The sequence below is a fragment of the Chlorocebus sabaeus genome, chromosome 13 (genome assembly GCF_047675955.1).
Source record: "Chlorocebus sabaeus isolate Y175 chromosome 13, mChlSab1.0.hap1, whole genome shotgun sequence".
NCBI classification, from domain to species: Eukaryota; Metazoa; Chordata; class Mammalia; order Primates; family Cercopithecidae; genus Chlorocebus; species Chlorocebus sabaeus.
This window is the reverse complement of record NC_132916.1, coordinates 3,758,389-3,780,191: the sequence shown is the minus strand read 5'-3', so window position 1 is coordinate 3,780,191 and position 21,803 is coordinate 3,758,389. Positions and strand designations below refer to the sequence as shown.

The 21,803-nt window shown below is 48.9% G+C and overlaps 1 protein-coding gene and 1 pseudogene across 1 annotated transcript in view; both read right to left on the bottom strand.

The window, feature by feature from the left end:
• RNASET2 (ribonuclease T2) overlaps positions 1-20,603 on the bottom strand; it is a 28,079-nt gene extending 7,476 nt beyond the window's left edge. The window contains exons 1-6 of the mRNA XM_038001199.2: positions 20,113-20,603; positions 16,809-16,869; positions 11,918-11,973; positions 10,047-10,104; positions 5,745-5,815; positions 1,573-1,686 (exon numbers count right to left, since the gene is read on the bottom strand). Coding sequence (XP_037857127.1) covers positions 1,573-1,686; positions 5,745-5,815; positions 10,047-10,104; positions 11,918-11,973; positions 16,809-16,869; positions 20,113-20,198 — 446 coding nt within the window. The 5' untranslated portion in view covers positions 20,199-20,603. The remainder of the gene's footprint in view (positions 1-1,572; positions 1,687-5,744; positions 5,816-10,046; positions 10,105-11,917; positions 11,974-16,808; positions 16,870-20,112) is intronic.
• Positions 8,423-9,371, bottom strand: LOC119625240 (protein GVQW1-like; annotated as a pseudogene).
• Positions 20,604-21,803: the final 1,200 nt, after the last annotated feature.

Genomic DNA, 21,803 nt, shown 5'->3' with positions numbered 1-21,803 from the left:
TTCAGTAGAGATGGGATTTCACCTTGTTGGCCAAGCTGGTTTTGAACTCCTGACCTCAGGTGATCTACTCACCTCAGCCTCCCAAAGTGCTGGGATTATATGCATGAGCCACCACACTCGGCCCACAATGACTTTTGAACAGCTAATTAGCTACATTTTTTGGGTGAGAAAATGTTTCCTAAAATATTACTCTTACTGCAAGAAAGCAATGCTTCCTCTATTAAAAACCCAAAATTAAATTATATAGAGCAAATTATATACACAAACTATATACAAATCAAAGTGTAGAGGTCTGTGTACGTTTCTTAGCGTATGTACTTGGTAGTGCAGATTTTAAGAGCTAGAAGAGACTTCAGGGTTGATGGCAACCTATCCATTTATTTTACAGCATGGAAAGAAGATCTAGAGGTCAGATACACAAATTGTACAACTAGTTAGTGTCAGAACCAGGATGAAAAGGCCCACCTAAAGCCGTGAGCTCTGGGAGGTGATTTTTGAAAAAGCTTATTCACAGGGCATTATTTGATGTAATCTTGGTCCCCGCTAACCGTGCCAAGCCCCTCTTCTATCAGCGCCTGAGCTCTATCCCATCCAAGTCGCAGCTGTTAGACCGCGTTTCATCAGATGACACAGGAGACCATCTGTGTGAGACAATTTTGTGCATTGAGGTAAAGCACATGTCTAGATAAGCAATGGAGGTTTATTCATCTTTTAAGCAGATTTAATTCAGAAACCTTAAATACAGCTGATTAGCAAAGGCTCCTGGTATTATTCTGATTTGAAGGAGAATTGCTCTAAAACAAGCTGCGTAAATTGCAAAAGCAGCAACACAGAGGCTGTGCAATCGCCTGTCATGGTTTTTAGCACTTCACTGGTTTATTATGACCTCTTATGATGAAGGTCAGTGAGAACAGCTAAGACACTGACACACTGAAACATCCAGGCTCTCTAACAACCAGATTTGGACAGTGAGTGGACTGGACGTGGCCCTCAGGAGGCACTTTTTTTTTTTTTTTTTTTACAAGTTCACTGGTTCAAGTGGCGACAACATATTTCCCTTCTCGAGAACTGAGGTGAGGGTAGGCAGGGATGATTCAGGCAGGTTTGGGTCATTTCTGGGGCTTAAAGAACCCTGGCGAACATCTCTTTCCTGCCTGTTTGTTCCAGGAGCTCTGTGACAAAGACCCACAGACTTCCTGAGGCTCCATCTTTCTAGGGAAAAGGAAACGACCTGTTAATGCACTATCCTTTATCAGGAATCATGGCTGAGAAAGGCACGCGCTGGTTGGAGTCCTCATTTTCCCTACGGCCGACTCTGATGATGAGATGGTGCCCAGATAGGCATCCCAATACTCTGCACCCACTCTATGTGATCGTGATGTAGAATGATCCGGAAAGGCTCGGTAGGCACAGAACATTCCTCAGGAACGATCCCACTGGCCAAACAGTGCACATGCAGAAGCTGATGGAGGGCAGCGTGGTCTACACTCACTCCCCTGGATCTAGCCGTCAGGCTTGGGAGACAGCAGGGATCCCCACTGGGAAGTGCAGCAGGGGGAAGGGCGCACCCACCTGTTGAGGTCCAGTTCCCTGTAGAGTTCCAGGCTTCTGCCAAAGTACTTCTTCTGGGAGTTGAGCGCGTCCACCTGGGCGGCACAGGTCCCATGCTTTTCCCACTCATGCTTCCTGTGAGGATTAGAAAACAATCTCCACTTAAAAGTAATGAAACAGGCTGGGCGCAATGGCCCAGACTTGTAATCCCAACACTTTGGGAGGCTGAAGGCGGTGGATCACCTGAGATCAGGAGTTTGAGACCAGCCTGACCAACATGGTGAAACCCATCTCTACTAAAAATACAAAAAAATTAGCCGAGTGTGGTGGCAGGTGCCTGAAATCCCAGCTACTCAGGAGGCTGAAGAGGAGATTCGCTTGAACCGGGGAGGCAGAGGTTGCAGTGAGCCGAGATCATGCCATTGCACTATAGCCTGGGCAAGAGAGAAATTCTGTCTCAAAAAAAAAAAAAAAAAAAAAAAAAGGTAATGAAACTGATTCCTAATAAAAATGCTCAAGCATGTTTTCTCTTAGCACAGACTATTCCCGTGCAGTAGGCATGTCATTTCTTTTACAAAGTAGGAAGGATAAAATTCCTTATATGCAACATAGGCAATTATTTCAATCCCCCACGATGAAATAATCAGTTTCAGTTCACGTCTACAATTACAGCTTGCTCAATTAACAACAAATCAAAGCTGAGAAAAAAGAACACGATGCTGCCCTAACCCCCCACTGATTCACAAAGCAGCGTGTGGTCTCCTTCCTGCAGCGAGTGGGTGCTTCGCAGCCAGGGAATTTCGCAGAGTGGCACAAACTGTCATTTCTAAGCAACCAGCCACGGAAAGGCAGGACAGCTAATTACCAGGAAACACCTCAGGCCCATTTTCCATTTCAGCTGCTACAAATGATAGCTCAAGCATCCATTCTACATAGAGGACAATAAGAACAACTGAACAGCCTATAACCAAAGGGCTGCACATGAACGCAATTTGTATTCCAGAAACATGTGGTCACCGACAATGATTCCCGATATTTTACTGCAGATTACAGGCTTACAAAAATCTTTCACGTTCTTCATTTGGTTCTCAAAACTCTGCAAGGCGAAAATATCACTGCTAGTTTAGAGACAGGGAACGGACGCCCAGAAGGGCCAGGGGACTTGCTGAAAGGTCACCCAGAGCCTGCCCTTGAAGGCCACTCTCAAGTCCAAGGTCAGCGCCCTTCCCACTGCACTGGGCTGCCGTCCAATCAACTGCTGACGAGACTGACAGCCACCTTCAGAATGACCGGCGTGTCATTCAGATGTTTATCATCATTAGCATGAAAAGACAAAATGGGAATCAGATTTCCTCAGCTTTATTAGTGATGAATTCATGATGTTTTAATAAATAACATTCATGCAAACACTTATAAAGCACTTATATCCAGTCTTAAAAATATAATCTAAATGTGCATTAATTCATTGGCAAAATTCATCCAAAATACTAGTTTTAAATAATTCCTATCGACTTAAGTCGCAGAAAACGATGAAAAGTTGAAAACAGGAAGGATAAAAGTGGATGAGTAACTATCTTCATCTAGAAGACTTTCCAGAGCGAATTACCTGATAACTTCCTATATCCTATGGGGTAGAAAAAAAGAGATTATTTTAAACTAATTGAAATGTAACCTGAATTCCAGGTGACTTAGTTGCTATAAAACAGAGGTAATTCTGCAGGTGAGATGAGGTGCGCCGAGCCCTTCCACACGAATGAAAACAGTTCCTTGCTCACAATAAACTGCAAATGTCAGCCATCATTATTCTTGGAGCAAGCTTAACTCAACAGATGTTGGAAATAGACTGATATTCACGGAGCTCAATGACATTCACTCACACTTCATTTGGAACTGGACCGTTTTTAAGCATCAAAACGGTCAGTCACCAATGCGAAGTGACTCAGCGTGTTGCCCTCCATGCTGAGAGACACCCTGACTCACCCATATACCAAGCGTAGATGCAGCCAGGAACGGATGTCCTGGGCTCACCTACCCACCGTCACCTGGCCCGCTGGGCCACAAGAGGCAGCCAATCCTCAGGGCCGGTTATGCCCAAAGACACATTCCACAGCAGTGCTGTGACACCTTCCTCTGCCCAAGGAGCAGAGGTGGAGAAGCCAGAGGCCAATCCCCATGGAGTTAGGTGACCTGAGTGATAGGCACAGGACTGGGTGACACAGCCCAGACAGGAGCTCCTCCCCGATATTTTGTATTTAGGAGCACTCAAAAATATAAATATTAATTTGTGTGTGAGATTTATCCTTTTCATTTAGAACCAGACAGTTTTTTTAAGTGTGTAATTCAACTCTCAACTTGAAAATTTAAAGTAAGTCATCTTGCCTTTATCAGAGCACAAAAATAAATGCATACTTTGCCCACACTGTTTTGATTAAATGCTCAAGATCCAGCTCACTGAAGGCCTTTGCATGTTTGCTGATTTATTTTCAGCCATTTGGCTAGTCTGACAGACTCTATCATGGAACATTGTAACAACTGGAAAAATTCTCTTTCATATAACTCAGTTACCATAGGCTCATTATCTGAAGTACACTGTGAAGTGACATACAATTTTTTTTCCTATCTTCTTCCATTTCAACTTATCATGGCCATTATTTTGAAATAATTTTCTGGAACACAGGCTGTGCAGAACAGGTGACTGAGACCTGAACCATTCACCATCCAAATTTTCATTAAGAGTGGTTCTCTGTACTCAAGGGCGATTCAGTGCACAGATTGAGGGTCCGTGAATCCTAAGGCCACTTCACTGCCACACTGATGAACTAGGAAGACGGACATCACTTCCATTTCATTTGGTTTTAAAAAGCTTTCTTCTAAACTTAACTTATAACTTTCCTAAAAATTACACACAAAAATATTACTAGGTTAACCTTCCTACCTAAAATTTGATGGGTTGTAATCTGAATTATAAATTGCAACATTGAAGTGGGATAGAGAAAATAATTACCTTCAGTTAACATAATGTTAATAAAAGGAATTCACTTCATGTTATTAAAAAAGCCATTATTTTAAAAACTACCTTGAATTCAACATGGCATTTAGGTCCTAGGCTCAGCTTCGGCTGAACTTAAAGGCACTTCACCCTGACTGAGGTCTCAGCCTCACATGCTAAGTCTCACTTTCTCTCCTCCCTAAGTCATAGGCATGAGATCATCATCTTAGAAGACATCTTCTTTTTTTGAGATGGAATCTTGCCCTGTCACCTGGGCTGGAGTACAGTGGCATGATCTCGGCTCACTGCAACCTCCACCTACTGAGTTCAATTGATTCTCTTGCCTCAGACTCCCAAGTAGCTGGGATTACAAGTGTATGCCACTGTGCCCAGCTAAATTTTGTATTTTTAGTAGAGATGGAGTTTTGCCATGTTGGCCAGGCTGGTCTTGAACTCCTGACCTCAAGTGATCCACCTGCCTTGGCCTTCCAGAGTGCTGGGATTACAGGTGTGAACCGCTGTGGCTGTTCTCTTTTTTCTTAATGTATTTCAAGACAGGAGCACAATTTCCTTAAGAAATATTCTCTCCTGTCTGATACAGACTAATTCTTAGATATGCAAGCATTTTACTTTGTTGAGCCTCAGAAGAGAAAATTTGTTTCATTTTTTTTTCTTTTTTTGAGACAGGGTCTCACCACCCCCATCACCCAGGCTGATTATCACCCCAGCTGATCACAGCTCATTGCAACCTTGAGCTCCTGGGACCACAGACACACAATACCACATCTGGCTGACTTTTTAAATTTTGGGTAGAGACGGCATTTTGTCATATTACCAGACTGGTCTCGAACTCCTGGACTCAAGCAATCCACCCACCTCAGCCTCCCAAAGTGCCAGGATTACGGGCATGAGCCATTGTGGCTGGCTGAGAAAAGTTTTCAAGCAAAGTAATAAATATCACATAGGTTAGAAAACAGGCTTATAAGGTAAATTCCACTTGCTTTCATTTTTTTATACATTGGAGAAAGGCACCAAAAATGCCATAACAGAATCATATCTCATAAAAGGTTGTTCAAACTGCTCAGCCCCGTAAGACAGATTCTGTTATCTTGCTTCCCACACAGTTTCCACTTAGAGCGATTCATCACGCTCCCCACACCCGCTCAGACAGCAATCAAGACAGCAATCAGAGGCTGGGACTTACCAGAAGCGGCTGCGATTGGGAAACGAGTGAATTACATCAGGCCAGTATGCCTTCATTTCTGGCAAAAGATCCTATGCATTAAAATAAAAAAAATAAATAAAAGAAGTCTATGCAGGATCTTAATAATAAACTCCAAACCCAGAAGGTAAATTTGATAAACTGACACATTCAAAGAATTGAGCTCTGCTAATTAACAATACTTGGGTGAGTAAAATAACCCTATACTTATTTTGTACAAAGTGTTTGTTAAGATATATCTACAAGTGCAATTTGAGTCATCATAAAACTGCACACAAAAATGCAAGCTCTTATAGGTGAAGGGATACAGTGTACATCCAAACAATGGAATATTTGCAGCAACAAAAACCAATGAACTATCAAGCCCTGAAAAGCCATTGGAGGAACTGTAAACATATATTGCTAGTGAAAGAGGCCAATCTGCAGAGGCTCCATACTGTATGATTCCGATGATGTGACAATTTGGAAAAGGGAGTCTTAAGAGACAGAAATGAGATTTGCAGTTGCTGGGGGTTCAAGGGGAGGAAAGAAGGGGAGGTATGGCTCAGGGGGTCTGAGGCCAGGGGCTGCTCTGCACCGCACTGGGTGGAACTTGTTCTCCTGCATTTGTCCAAAGCCACACAACTGCACAACACAGGAGTAAACCCTAATGTTAATGCTAAACTTTATTTCATAATGAAGTATCAGTATCAGTTCATTAATTATAACAAATGTAACACACTATAGAAGATGTTAATGATTGGCAGATTTGAGGGGGAAGGGAGTGAACTGTCTGTAATCTCCATCCAATTTTTCTGTAAACCTAAAACTGTTCTAAAAACAACATCAGCCGGACGCGGTGGCTCACGCCTGTAATCCCAGCACTTTGGGAGGCTGATGCAGGTGGATCAAAAAGTCAGGAGATCAAGACCCTCCTGGCCAACCTGGTGAAATCCCGTCTCTACCAAAAACACAAAAATTAGCTGGGTATGGTGGCACATGCCTGTAATCCCAGCTACTCGGGAGGCTGAGGCAGGAGAATCACCTGAACCAGGGAGGCAGAGGTTGCCGTGAGCCAAGACCGAGCCAGGGCACTCCAGCCTGGCGACAGAGTGAGACTCCGTCTTAAAAAACAAACAATAAACCATCAATTAAAACAAACAAACAAAGGACAAGCTCTTCTTTTCCCAGAGAAGAGCTTGTGTGAGCTGGGCAGCCTGGGCTCCACACTGCACCGGTCACACTAAATTCAACAGAACTGGAGTTTACTTTTCAATTTCTACACACCCTCTACACCAAAAAAACCCAAAATAGTCAGTAAAAAGATGCTTAACAAACTTCGGATAACTTCATTTTTCTTCCCTTTCTCCTGTTTTCCAGCACTCTATATGAGGGTTCTTTCCTCAGCCCATTTGTAATGCGGCCCCCACCCCACATGGGTGCGGCTCCAGCCCCACCATGCTGGCTTCAGCCCCATCAGCCCTCGGGATGATCTAGGCCACGATATGATTGACTGTGCAAACTGGGCTACTTCCGTTTGGGACAATGCAAAGTTGGACCTACCACTACACAATGAGGAAGCCAGGACTACTCTGAGGAGCGGCGGCTCAGGCCACCACAAGCCCATGACCCGCCACCCCCCACCCAAAAGGCGTTTCAGCCTTCCTGTCCTGGATGCCCCGGGGATATGCAGTCCCACGGTGCCTCTGCACAAATCTCTCCTCTCCTGGGTTTCCGCCTTTCCTGGCTGCAGGCACACATGCCCCTTTTCACCTGGCTGTTATCACGGGGTTCCACCAGCACTGCCCCTCTGCCCACCAGGCCCACACCTGTCAGTGCTGTCCCCTTAGCCCACCCACATCTGTCAGCCCTGCCCCCTCACCTACCCATGTCCACACTTATCAGCCCTGCCCCTTCACCCACCCACACCCACACCTATCAGCCCTGCTCTCTCACCTACCCAGGTCCACACCCATCAGCCCTGCCCCCTCACCCACCCACACCCACACCCGTCAGCCCTGCTCTCTCACCCACCCACACCCACACCTGTCAGTCCTACCTCCTCACCCACCCATGTCCACACCTGTCAGTCCTACCCCCTCACCCACCCACACCCACACCTGTCAGCCCTGCCCACTCACCCACCCACACCCACACCTGTCAGCCCTGCCCCCTCACCCACCCATGTCCACACCTGTCAGTCCTACCCCCTCACCCACCCACACCCACACCTGTCAGCCCTACCTCCTCACCCACCCATGTCCACACCTGTCAGTCCTACCTCCTCACCCACCCACGTCCACACCTGTCAGTCCTACCTCCTCACCCACCCACACCCACACCTGTCAGCCCTGCCCCCTCACCCACCCACACCCACACCTATCAGTCCTACCCTCTCACCCACCCACACCCACACCTGTCAGCCCTACCCCCTCACCCACCCACACCCACACCTGTCAGCCCTGCCCCCTCACCCATCCATGTCCACACCTGTCAGCCCTGGCCCCTCACCCACCCATGTCCACAGACCCATGTACATCCCTACACCTGTCATTTCGATTCACTATCCTCATGCTAATTATGCCTAAAGCCACCTTTCCTCTGACCCTGAAGATCCTCTATGTCACCACCTGGAGGTCTCAAGGGCACTTCAGACTCAACATATCCTGAAGTGGCCTCTTCATCATGCCTCCCCAGAGCCCATTCCCTGCAGTGAGTCCTGGAGGAGAGGAGGAGAGTCTGCGTGAGGAGCTAGAGACAGCACCAGGCTCTGGGGTGTCCCTTCTAAGTCTCATGGCAGTCCCCAGCCTCTTGGCTTATCCCACTGAAGGTCTTCATGGGAAGGAAAAAGAAAACAATTCCATACGGATTAGAACTTGTGGGCTGGGTGCGGTGGCTCACACCTGTAATCCCAGCACTTTGGGAGGCCAAGGTGGGTAGATCACCTGAGGTTGGGAGTTCGAGACCAGCCTGACCAACATGGGGAAATCCTGTCTCTACTAAAAATACAAAATTAGCTGGGTGTGGTGGCACATGCCTGTAATCTTAGCTACTCGGGAGGCTGAGGCAGGAGAATCACTTGAATCTGGGAGGCGGAGGTTGTGGTAAGCCAAGATTGCGCCATTGCACTCCAGCCTGGGCAACAAGAGCGAAACTCTGCCTCAAAAAAAAAAAAAAAAAAAGAGGCCGGGCGCGGTGGCTCAAGCCTGTAATCCCAGCACTTTGGGAGGCCGAGACAGGCGGATCACGAGGTCAGGAGATCGAGACCATCCTGGCTAACACGGTGAAACCCTGTCTCTACTAAAAAAATACAAAAAACTAGCCAGGCGCGGTGGCGGGCGCCTGTAGTCCCAGCTACTCAGGAGGCTGAGGCAGGAGAATGGCGTGAACCCGGGAGGTGGAGCTTGCAGTGAGCTCAGATCCGGCCACTGCACTCCAACCTGGGCGACAGAGCGAGACTCCATCTCAAAAAAAAAAAAAAAAAGAACTTGTGATGGATTTGCAACTAATGACCTTGAGGAATGTACCATTCCTGGGAAGGACCCACAACGTCCACAAATCCTTCCATTCTACCACATATTTTAAAGAAGGCCCCAGTTACCACCGCCTCCCTGGGTCCAGGACCAGTTACCCTGACATATACTGGTTACACACAGGAACTGCTGGCACCCCTAAGGAAAGACGAGGGCGTGCATACGAGTGAAGACTCTATATGCCATATGAGGTATGGGTATCTCAAAGGAACGTCTCTGCTAGTATCTCTAATAAATTCCCACCCTGTGAGCTTTCTTTAATCAAGCTCTTGTACTGGAAAGGCCCAGCATGTCCACCTGCTCAGAAACCCGTCCACCAGTTAGGACAGCCCCAGGCCTGTGCTCTCTGAGCCTCAGCTGTCTGGAGATGCCTGGCAATATAGCACACCAACTGGATTCCCACGTGAGCCATCTGACCCAGGAGTCCTGGGACCTGGGACGAGGTAGGGCTGGCGGGCGAGCACCAGGATCTGCACAAGGTTGGCACGGGGGAGTGTCAGGGCTTGCTCTGGTTGGAGCCCCTCGCTCAGGCCCCTCATGCAGTGGCTTGGGCACAAGGCAGGGGAGGGGAGGGAAGGAGAGGGGAAAGGTCAGTTGGTGTAATTTGTGGGGTTGAGATAGCAATACTTACTAAAACAGCACCAAGGGCTCAATCCTGGTGAATACATTCATGACCCCATAATTTTAAAGATGACTTTGAAGATACACATGTGAAGAAAAGAGTTAATCTAGGTCAACACTCTGCAGTAGAAATAGAATTAAAAATCAATACCTTAATCTCTTCTAAATTGAAGGGCCACGATCTATTACATCCTTCACTTTTATCAGGCCTGGAAATTCAAATTTAAAAAAGAAAATAAGAAATATGAGTCTTGGTTGGGGTGGCTTCTACATGACCTTAGAAAACACTTTCATTAAAGTCTGCAAAGCATAAAAAGAGAAATTCTAATTGGGAATTCCTTATCCCATGCAGGACGCTTAAGAAAGAAGACGCAGGTAAGAGTAGTCAGAGTTCGAATTTCTTTAGAAGAGAATAGAAATTGTGTCAAAAGCATCCAGGAGTAACGCAAACAGGCCGCTGCTTAGCAAAGGAAGTGCAATGGATGGCCTAGTGGCACCTAGGAGCGGGGGCTCTGGGGTCAGCCCTGACTGGGTTGACAGCAACCTCTGCTGTCCCCTAGCACCGGGACCTAAGTAAGCTGACCCCTGGCCAATCTCCATGCCACAGATCCAGCATGAGAACAGCGAGAGTCTGTTCCTTTCAATGGTGAGGAGGACTCCAGGAGACGACAAATGTAACATGTCAGAAAGTACCTAGCGTATGACAGAAGATCAGCTAGCAGGATTTTCATTTCATTTTTAGTAGCAAATGCACTTACACTGTCTAGAACTTTAACTGCATCCTCACACATCTAATTCTGGACATATCAACTCTGACTCTTGACTGCTACTTACTCCACAAGGTCACCAACTTCCTAAGACCCCGACCCCTCAGAGCCCCAAAGAGGTCAGGGAGGAGAGTGTCTTCAGGGTCAACAGCTGGACCAGCATCTGAAACCCGCCTGATTCCATGCATTGGACTGGACGGCATTGCAAAGCTTCATTCCAGCCTCAGAAATGAAACGGCCATGATGAGCAGAGGCACAATCAGAGCATTTGGCAACAGCAGGGGAGAGGACACCATGCAAAGTCTAGGAAAGCCAGGAGCCCCAGAGACAGGAAGTCAAGGTCATCTGACAAGCCTGAGAAGAAAGTGAAACCCAAAGCCGAGTAGCTACATCCCAGTTTAACTTGTTTTTCACTAATCCGTCTTCCTAAGGAACCAGGAGGCACCAATTAAGCTAAAAGGGCCCTTTTTAATCCCGGCATCGAGGCAGCAGGACAAAACTGGTCCTTCAGATGGGGTGATTCATGCGCCCAGTTCAACGTTACAAGTATGTCCATGTTAAATAGAAAAGAATTAACTAAAGGCAGACAAAACCAGAAAAATAAATTTGAGTGTCTCCGAAATGTGTACAAGAGAGATACACACATTTATGTATTTTCATGCAGTTATTTATAATAAATCCCAAGAGAAGAACAAAATGAGAAAATTAAAATGTAGTGACCCTAACACGTACCGAGAATCTGTAAATACTATTTTAAAAAGTGTTACTGGCCGGGCGCAGTGGCTCACACCTATAATCCCAGCACTTTGGGAGGCCAAGGCAGGCGGATCACCTGAGGTCAGGAGATCGAGACCAGCCTGACAAACATGGTGAAATCCTGTCTCTACTAAAAAATACAAACATTAGCTGGGTGTGGTGGGGCACACCTGTAATTCCAGCTACTTGGGAGGCTGGAGCAGGAGAATCACTTGAGCCTGGGAGGCGGAGATTGCAGTGAGCCGAAATCGTGCCACTGCACTCCAGCCTGGGCAACAGAGTAAGACTCCATCTCAAAAAAAAAAAAAGTCTTCTTGTTATATGAAGACAGAATTAAAGAACAAGAGAATCAGTGTTCTACTAGAAAGACTAAAGATATTTTTAAATAAGAATCTGGTCTATTGGATAAACTCCTAAAAATAAACAAGAATAAATACATTCAAGCTAGGGTTCCCAGAGAGCCTCTTCTGCCTAAGATTTAATTGTGTAAGACACTTGCCATAGTCCATGTATTGTCCAGTAATCCGGAGGGTCTCTACAGTCATTCTGAATTTTCTAGGGAGAAAATATAACAAGAAAATGATTGGCTCTTTATTAAAATACACTTAGAACCCTATTAAAATACATTTAGCAACTAGTTGCCACATATGCCAATGAGATACAGGTACTGTGCTAATAACACAAGCTAAAACCAGTGTTAGTTCATAATAAATTGCTTACAACAACACATCCATGAGGAAGCTACACTAGGGCTGGATGTTCTAAGCCAATCCTCAAACAACTGACTTAATAGAAACAGCCATTTTTGTTAAGCCATTCCTCAAATATTTGACTTAACAGAAACAGGTGCTTTTATGAGCTGAGCACAGTGGTTCATGCCTGTAATCCCAACACTTTGTTTGGAAGGCCAAGGCGGGTGGTTCAACTGAGGTCAGGAGTTCTAGACCAGCCTGGCCAACGTGGTGAAACCTTGTCTCTACCGAAAATACAAAATTGGCCGGGTGTGGTGGCAGGCGCTTGTCGTCCCTGTTACTCTGGAGGCTGAGGCAGGAGAATTACTTGAACTCAGTGAACCGAGATCACACCATTGCACTCCAGCCTAGGTGACAAGAACAAAACTGTATCTCAAAAAAAAAAAAAAAAAGGCTGGGCACGGTGGCTCATGCCTGTAAACTCAGCACTTTGGGAGCTGGAGGTGGGCAGATCATGAGGTCAGGAGATCGAGACCATCCTGGCCAACCTGTGAAACCCTGTCTCTACTAAAAATACAAAAATTAGCTGGGCGTGGTGGCACGCACCTGTAATCCCAGCTACTTGGGAGGCTGAGGCAGGAGAATCGCTTGAACCCGGAAGGCGGAGCTTGCAGTGAGCCGAGATCATGCCACTGCACTCCAGCCTGGCGACAGAGAGAGACTCTATCTCAAAAAAAAAAAAAAAAAAAAAAAAAAAAAGCTGTTTTTGTTAGGCCAATCTGATGGGAACACTCTCATTTGCCCAGAGATAATTTACTTAACACACACCCGAAAATACATGTTTAAGGACAAAAGGCTGAGAGTATCCTGCTAAACTAATACTTGTTCAGGTACCAAGTCTAAATAATTAGTGAAATAATAAGTATCAAAAAATTTGGAGCCAGAAAAATAAAAAGGTAAGAATAGGAGTATATCCTTAATCACCATCATAAAGATAAAACAATAGAGAAAAAAAATCTCAGCTTAGCATTTTTTAAGTACCTTCAAATTGTTTAGCTAAAATGGAGTTTTTCCAAAACAGTCATCCAGAAATATATGTGGGGTACGGAAGCAGATGAAGCACAGGGCATGCCTGGCCCAACACAGTGGGGGCAGCAAAGGAAAACACAGGTCTGAGCCCAGAGGACCCGCCCGGGCACCAGGGTCCATCCCGCCCAGCGCTTTCCCCGAATTTGCCTTTTGTGGGAGGCAGCTTCAGCTCACGGTTGATCTGGAAAGGAGGGGGAGTCTGGTTCAGCTGAGAGGTGTCAGCTACTGAACGCCTGAGTGGCAAAATGCCTGGAAACAGAGCAATCTCTAGTATTAGAAATGAGCAAGACTGGGCTGGGCGCAATGGCGCAGGCCTATACTCCTAGCACTTTAAAAGGCCAAGGTAGGTGGATCACTTGAGGTCAGGAGTTCAAGACCAGCCTCGCTGACATGATGAAACCCCGTCTCTACTAAAAATACAAAAATTAGTTGGGCATGGTGGTGGGCTCCTATAGTTCCAGCTATTTAGGAGGCTGAGGCAGGAGAATGGCTTGAACCCAGGAGGCGGTGGTTGCAGTGAGCCGAGATCGCACCACTGCACTCCAGCCTGGGCGATAGACCGAGACTCCTTCTCAACAAAAAAAAAAAAAAAAAGAAAAAGAAAGAAATGATCAAGGGCATAATTTGAGCCAGACAAGTGAAATTGCATTTTCATTTGTCAACAGAAAAATCAGTTGAGGAAGTAGAACAGAAAGCCCTTACTGCTCAGTGCTAGAGGAAGAGGGTCAGAGGCCAAAACCTGTAACTTCACCTCTGCCGCCCAACTCCATCCCTCAGGGAACCCGGTTCAAAGCCAGAAGCTGGGCTCCTTTCCTGGGGGCACTGCGGAGAGCAAAGCCTGCACCACACAGGGCTCTGAGGGCTCTGCACAGCACTCGGTTCCCAGGCCTACCTGCGTGGAGCTGTGGGAGAGCCCAGGACACTGGGAACCCCAGGCAGACCCAGCACCTTTGACACAAGCATCTCATCAGACAGGGCACCAGGGACGGCCCTCACTGCCTAGGAGGACACCTGGGCTGAAACAGAACCCTTCACCATGGCTGCCTGGTAGGAAATACACTCCCTAACAAGGACATTTTGCTACAGATTTTTAAAAAATCTTTTTCTAAAGCCTCAAGGCAAAGATGTGCCTCCATGCATATTTACATTAGTGTGCAGGGACACACCCACATTTTGTCATGTAAGTGCCTCCCTGAATGCAGAGCAGCCGGGTCTCAGGCCCTGGAGGCAGATCCTTCAGTGTGGGTCGAAGACAGTGCTTAAGTTCGAGCTCCTCCTCCACGGTCCTTGGTGGTCCTTCCTTCCGTAGGAACCAAGGACTCCAGCAATCCCTCACTATATCTCCGAACGCCAGCCACACTCCCAACAACTGAAAGTTGGTGCCAAGCAGCTTCCAGCTCCTCCTGTCCACTGCCCCTACCCCAAGGCAAGGAAACAGCACCAGGAGCGCAACGTTAAGTCCGCAAAACTGAAAACGGAGCAATCTCATGTATAGAAATGAGCAAGAGCATAATTTGAGGCAGATAAGCAAAATTTCATTTTCATTTGTCAGCAGAAAACTCAGTGAGGAAGTAGAAGAGAAAATCATCAACACTCAGTGCTAGAGGCAAAACATAAAGCCTGCGTGCTCCTGACAGAATGTGGAGCTAGCTCAGCAATACGATGAAACACTGTAGAAGTGTGCGAGGCATACCAGGGCCAGCTTGCTACACTGAGCAGGGCAGGCCCTGAGGGGCAGATCCAGGCAGCGTCCTGGCTCTGGGTGCTCCAAGGAGAAGGTCCTGGACACTGACGGGACACTGAAGGGATGTGGGGGATGGAGCAAAACAGAGCCAGATGAAGAGGGGCCAGCCTGGAGGGCCATGGGTGCCATGGGTGCCAAGCACAGCAAAAGGAGGCAGGGATGGTCTTGGGTCCTCTTCACTCACAGGACATGTTAATAAGATGTTCAATAATGTCCAATACATGGAGGGATGTAGGGACCAGCCCTACAGGGTCTGTGGGTTTTTCTCCGTGTGCGGAGACGAGAGATTGTAGAAATAAAGACACAAGACAAAGAGATAGAAGAAAAGACAGCTGGGCCCGGGGAACCACTACCACCAAGACGCGGAGACCAACAGGTCCCGAATGCCTGGCTGAGCTGTTATTTATTGGATACAAGGCAAAAGGGGCAGGGTAAGGAGTGTGAGTCATCTCCAATGATTGATAAGGTCACGTGAGTCACGTGTCCACTGGACAGGGGACCCTTCCCTGTTTGGCAGCCGAGGCGTGGAGAGAGAGAGAGAGAGGACCCACCTTATGCCATTATTTTGTCTATGCATTTCAAAGACTTTTAGTACTTTCACTAATTCTGCTACTGCAATTTAGAAGGCAGAGCCAGGTGTACAGGGTGGAACATGAAAGTGAAACAGGAGCATGACCGCTGAAGCACAGCATCATGGGGAGATGGTTAGGCCTCCGGATGGCTGTGGGCGGGCCTGACAGATATCAGGCCTTCCACAAGAGGTGGTGGAGCAGAGTCTTCTCTAACTCCCCCGGGGAAAGGGAGACTCCCTTTCCCAGTCTGCTAAGTAATGAGTGCCTTCCCTAGGCACTGACTCTACCGCTAGACCAAGGTCTGCTAAGTAATGGTTTCCTTCCCAGGCACTGGCGTTACCGCTAGACTAAGGAGCCATCTAGTGGTCATGTACGGGCACGACAGAGGACTCACACTTGTCTTCTGGTCACTTCTCACCATGCCCCTTCAGCTCCTATCTCTATATGGCCTGGTTTTTCCTAGGTTATAATTGTAGAGCAAGGATTATTATAATATTGGAATAAAGAGTAATGCTACAAACTAATGATTAATAATATTCATATATCATATCTATAATCTATTTCTAGTATAGCTATTCTTATTTTGTATATTTTCTTTATTATACTGGAACAGTTTGTGCCCTCGGTCTCTTGCCTTGGCACCTTGGTGGCTTGCCACCCACAGAGGGAGGAGTCAAACTGAGGCTTGCTGTGGGTTGAACTGTGTCCTCCCAAAAGATATATCCCTGTCCTAACGCCTCCTCCCATCTGTGAACATGACCCTACGTGGACACAGGGTCTTTGCAGATGTCATCAAGTTAAGATGAGGTGATACCAGATTAGGGTGGGTTCTAAATCCAATTACTGGTGTCCTCATCAGAAGAGACAGAGAGACACAAAGTGGAGAGCACACTGTGAAGGAGAGGCAGAGATTGGGGTGATGGGTCACCCAGGAATGCAGAGGACCACGGGTCCTTACTAGAAGCTAGCAGAGAAACAGAACACACTCTCTCAGAGCCCTCCAGGAGGAACCAACCCTTCTGACCCCTAGGTTGAGACTTCCCCTTTCAGAACTGTGGGAATAAATTCCTGAGGCTCTTAGCTACCCAGCTTGTGGCACTTTGTTACAGCAGTCCTGGGAAGCTCACACACAGCCCTCTTGGGGGCAGTCCCTGCAGGAGACACCGCCCACCCACCAGAGCAGTGCCCACCTCCTGCATCAGCAGCGTGGGTGCCCTGGACGGGCACGTGCATGCAAACCCCTCTTCACAGGGCTCCCCAGGCCCCAGGGCCCGTCAAGGCAGAAACACTCACCTCGCATACTGTCTCAGGCCAGTGCTGAACCATAATTAGTTTTTTCCACTCATGGTTGTCACTGTCAAAACACAAGAAACTTATTTTTCAAGAACTTTTTTAAAGTTACAGAAAAAATTCATCCACCCATCCATCTCTTCGTTCATTCATTCAGCATTGAGTGCCTGTGGGACGAGGAACACTGCCTGCCCTGCTGCTGCGCACACTCCTGTGAGGAAGGCGGTAAACCCCTACACTAAGAAGGCACACGTGGTGGTGTCCAGTGCTGAGTGGCAGTGAACATGAATAGGAGAAGGGGAGGAGGGGAGAGGAAGGGAAGCAGAGGCAGGGCAAGCTAGGACGGCAGCCAGGGAGGTCCTCACTGAAGGGAAGCCACTGAGCCACGAAGCACCTTTCTCCTAAGGATGCTCAAGAGAAATGCAGACCCACGATCCCTCCCCTGCATTCGTGAAACCCATAAAAGCTTGAAACCTGGCAGTTTTTTGTAATTCACTCGGCAACAAAACATAACCTGAACTAGCCTAACGCTATTTATCGTCACTACCCCGACTCAGTTTTTAGACTTCACTTGCTTCTCTGCAGGATGTGTCCTTTGATTTTAGGGTGCTACTTCAGATGCCACCAGGACTGTTAACTGGAACACCGTATGTGCACTGCATCGTGAATGTCATCCAGGACATGGTATGCACGCAGCACTGCATCACAGGTGTTACCCAGAACACGGGGCCACACTAGATCACAAACCTGAACACTGTGAAACTTATCTGACTCTAAGACCTCACAGAAGCCACTGTGGAGCTTCAGCTTATTCATGGCAGGAGGCCTCTAGCCAATTCTGCAAGACTTAACCATGAGACTGAAGTAAAAAGTGCAGCCTGCAAAAAACGCACATGGAAAAAGCCAGCAGCAACACAGGAATATAAGTTAAGCAGACACTTCAGGATAAATCAAATTTTAGAAGAGAAGATTCCAAGTAAAAAGATCAAGTTGTTACACATTAGCTTTTGTGAATAATTGAGTCCTGTTGAATTTGTATAGAATTTACAATTAAGATGGTATGAAAACTTAGTTGTACGTTGGAAATAATTATGCAAGCTCTCAGTACAAAAGGAAAAAAGGGTTCAAGCACGGTGGCTCACACCTATAATCCCAGCACTTTGGGAGGCGGAGGCGCGTGGATTGCTTGAGCTCAGGAGTTCAAGACCAGCCTGGGCAATACGGTAAAACCCTGTCTCTACAAAAATCAGCCAGGTGTGTTGGCATGAACCTGTAGTCCCAGCTACTTGGAAGGCGCTAAGGCAAGAGGATAGCTTGAGCCCAGGAGGTGGAAGTTGCAGTGAACCCAGATTACATCACTGCACTCCAACCTGGGGGACAGAGCCAGACCTTGTCTCAAAAAAAAAAAAAAAAAAAAAAAAAAAGGATGAGCTGCAGGATGAGAATTAAAGCTGGGAAAAGCATTAAAGACTTTTTTACCCTTGGGTGCAAAAACCTTATTTTACATAGATGGAAACTGAGGCTGGAAAGCTTAGCAATGCCCAGGAAGATGAGACTATCAATATGCTTACAACAAAACTACCAAGACTCAGACATTCCTAACAAACTCTCCATCTACAACCAGGCAAAGAGTGGTGTGAGTGCAGGAGACCCCCTCCTCCACACATGCCCCCCTCCCCTATTCAGGGAGAAAGTAATGGAGAAGCTAAAGAAAGTCTAAGAAGAAAGAAAAATCACCAAGGTCTCAAACCCAGTTAGAACTTGGGAAAATACCCGCTGATCTGTGAAGCCCTGGTGGTCTGAATCCACCACATTCTGGCAAATCTTGCCTGCTCAAGGTTGTCCGATTATATCAGCTGCATGAATTATGGGGCGGGATGGGGGATCCACATATGACAGTCTGTTTTATACTAATGTTTACTTACAGTCAGACATCATTCCAAGTACATTCTGTACCATAACTGATTTCTCCTGAAGCCAACTCTGTGAGGCAGACTGTTACTATTTCTACTTTACAAAAGAGGAAACTGCAAAGCAAAGAGCTGAAACGTCCCACACCTGGCTGTGAACTAGCAGTTCCCACTCAGCCAGCACCGGTCAGCACGCCACAGACTTCCCCAATGAGAGGCTCTGAACCTCATGGCCAATAAATAAGGACATAAATGTAGCTCTTTTTCAGAAAATACATTTTCTGGAACATTGAAATATAATGCTACCTTTTAATGTATATGATTAAAAAAAAAAAACTAAGGTGTTTAAAAAGTAAAACCCTGGCCAGGTGCGGGGACTCACGCCTGTAATCCCAGCACTTTGGGAGGCCAAGGCGGGCGGATCACCTGAGGTCAGAAGTTCTTAAATACAAAATACAAAACAGCCAGGCGGTGGTGTGCGCCTGTAATCCCACCTATTTGGAGGCTGAGGCAGGAGAATCGCTTGAATCCGGGAGGCGGAGGTTGCAGTGAGCTGAGATCACGCCACTGTACTCCAGCCTGAGTGACAGATCAAGACTCTGTCTCAAAAATAATAATAATAATAATAAATAAATAACAAGTAAAACCCACCTTTTCAACAACTTCTATGTAAGTAAGAAATCATTTTATTAACCCGATCGTTACCCAAATAGAAGGAAAAAACTATGGTATTCAAATATTGGTGTCTTCCGCAGAATTAAAGTTGGAATTCTTTGCAGCAACGCCTGTTTACCCCTAATTAATCTGGGCGGCTGCCCCCCCGCCCCCACCCACGCGCGCGCGCGCACACACACACAGACACAAAGAGGGAGGGCGAGCCAGGGTAAGGGATTCAGAACAGGACACTCAAAAAGAGGAAGAACAGTCGTTTCACCACCCGCTGCAGTGGAAGCTAAAATTAAGCGTCCCCTCCACGACTTCGACCTCTGGGAGAACTTCGAGTGCAGGAACTGTGCTCCACCAAGCCTGACACCTGCTCTGTCGCGTTCTAGGCTGGGAGCTGTCTGTGGGACCAGTTTCCAGTCCTGCTCCAGGCCGGAGTGTACCCAGAACCTCACCCTACCCCCTACTCCTTCCCAGGGGTGACCCCGGGGAGTGCTCAGGGCTCCTCCCCGCAACCTACCTCTTCCCAGGAGTTACCCCGGAGCGTGCTCAGGGCTCCCCACAACCCACTCCTTCCCAGGGGTCACCCCGGAGAGTGCTCGGCTCTCCCTGCCCTCCCCAGTCGCTGCCCGGGACTCAGCGAGCGCCGACCCCGAGAGTAGCAGCCTGCACCCCGTGGAAAGCTCTAGGGCCCGGCTCCCACGCTCCCCACTTTACCTCGCAAGGTAACTCACCGCAGGCGCTTGTCCGCACCGCCCAGGCAAAGCAACGCCAGGTAGAGGCAGCCCAGCAGGGCCCCGCGTAGGGCTGCAGGTCGCATGGTGCCGACCTGCGGAGAGGACGCGGCCTGCTGCCGCTCCGGCCCCCACTTTCCACCTGCGGCCCGAGGAAGGCTTCCGGGAGCAAAGCTGTCTCCGAGACCCCACGCCGCCGCGCTCCCTCCGCTGAGCAGCGGCCACCGGGTGCGCCCGGGGCCCTGGGACGGCCTGAGCCAGTGACTCGCGGGCCCCTCGCCGAGCTCTGAGAATTGCAGCAGCAGCCCTGGCGACCCAGGCCCCTTGGAGCTCCCCTTCAGGTTCGTGCACCAAGCGCGCACGTCCCGGGCCCACCGCGACCCCAGCTCCTCAGCGCTGCGGCCACCGTCCGCCCACGACCACGGTCAGTTGCGTCCCGCCCAGCCCAGCCGAGGACGCCCTGTTGGCCTGCACCGGAGCAGAGAGCCACGCCCCCAGTACGGCACGCCCCCGCCGGCGGACACGCCCCCCAGAACGCCCCTTCCCCGCCCGGCGTTCACGCCCCGCCCCGCCCCGCGGTTGGCCCGGAGAGGCAGAGGTCAGAGGAGATCCGCGGGCCTTGCGGGCGTGTCAGGCAGCTGTGTTCCTTCGCCACGCAGGCACCCCGTGCCTTCCCACGCAGCTCTGCGCTACTCCCCCAGTCCCGGGTCGGAGCTAGCCTGGACCACCGGTGAGGACTGCCCTCGGGGGGACAGCCCGTGTCTGCGCCACCCCCGCCAGCAAGTGGGCGTGCGGGCCCCAGGGCCACCCGGCGCTCCAGGGACAGCCATCATCTGCGGCCCGCAAGCCGCATCCGCTCTCAAAAACTGCGCCCTGCAAACTGCCCGGGACCTCCTGACTGCAGACGGTGCTTGGCCGCCCAGGCTTCCCGCAGCCTCCGGCCTCCTCGGCGCACCACTGAGCAGCCCGAGGGACGGCTCCAGAATTAGGAGGGGACCTACTCGGGCCACTCCCCTGGAAATCTCTCCGGTCTCCCGGTGCTAGGTGCTGGGAGCACCAACATTCCTAGAAGGGCCTAGCCCTCACCCAGCCCTGGGCGTCACCTGCCCCTCCCCGCGGGCCCCAGGAGCCCGGAAGGCATCTCTGTGGGGTCCGCAAAGAGCCGCCTCGGGGCGCGACCTGGGAAGTCATCTTGTGAGGGATCCCCTCCTAGAGGGACGGGTCACCCCCCAGGGATGAAGGGGACTTCATGGCAGCCCCACCTTGGCGCAGCCAGGCCCAGTCCCAGAGACCCGGACTCCTCCCCCTACACCCTGGTCTTCCCAGCCCTTCAAAGGCGCGGGTTCCCCCGCACCCCCGCCCCGCCCACGGGCTGTGCACCCGGAAGCGGCTCTGCAGATGTTTCTCCTCTCTCCCTTCCCCGCCCGCACACCCACGGCTAGTTAAGGCCATTCCTATTTACATGTCAAGTAAACTGCAGCTTCCTCGGAGTCCTCTGCCACTGGTAACTGTCTCAATAGCAGGGGGGCCTGTAGCCCGCTCTCCCACAGGCCTGGACCTTGCCTGCATACATCACCATTATTTGAAACAAAATATTTAAATAATGATTCAGTTAATATCTGTCTTTCCCTCTAGGCTGCAAGGCGAGACACGTGTCTATTTTGCCCACCTTGAGTCCCCGCCACTGAGCA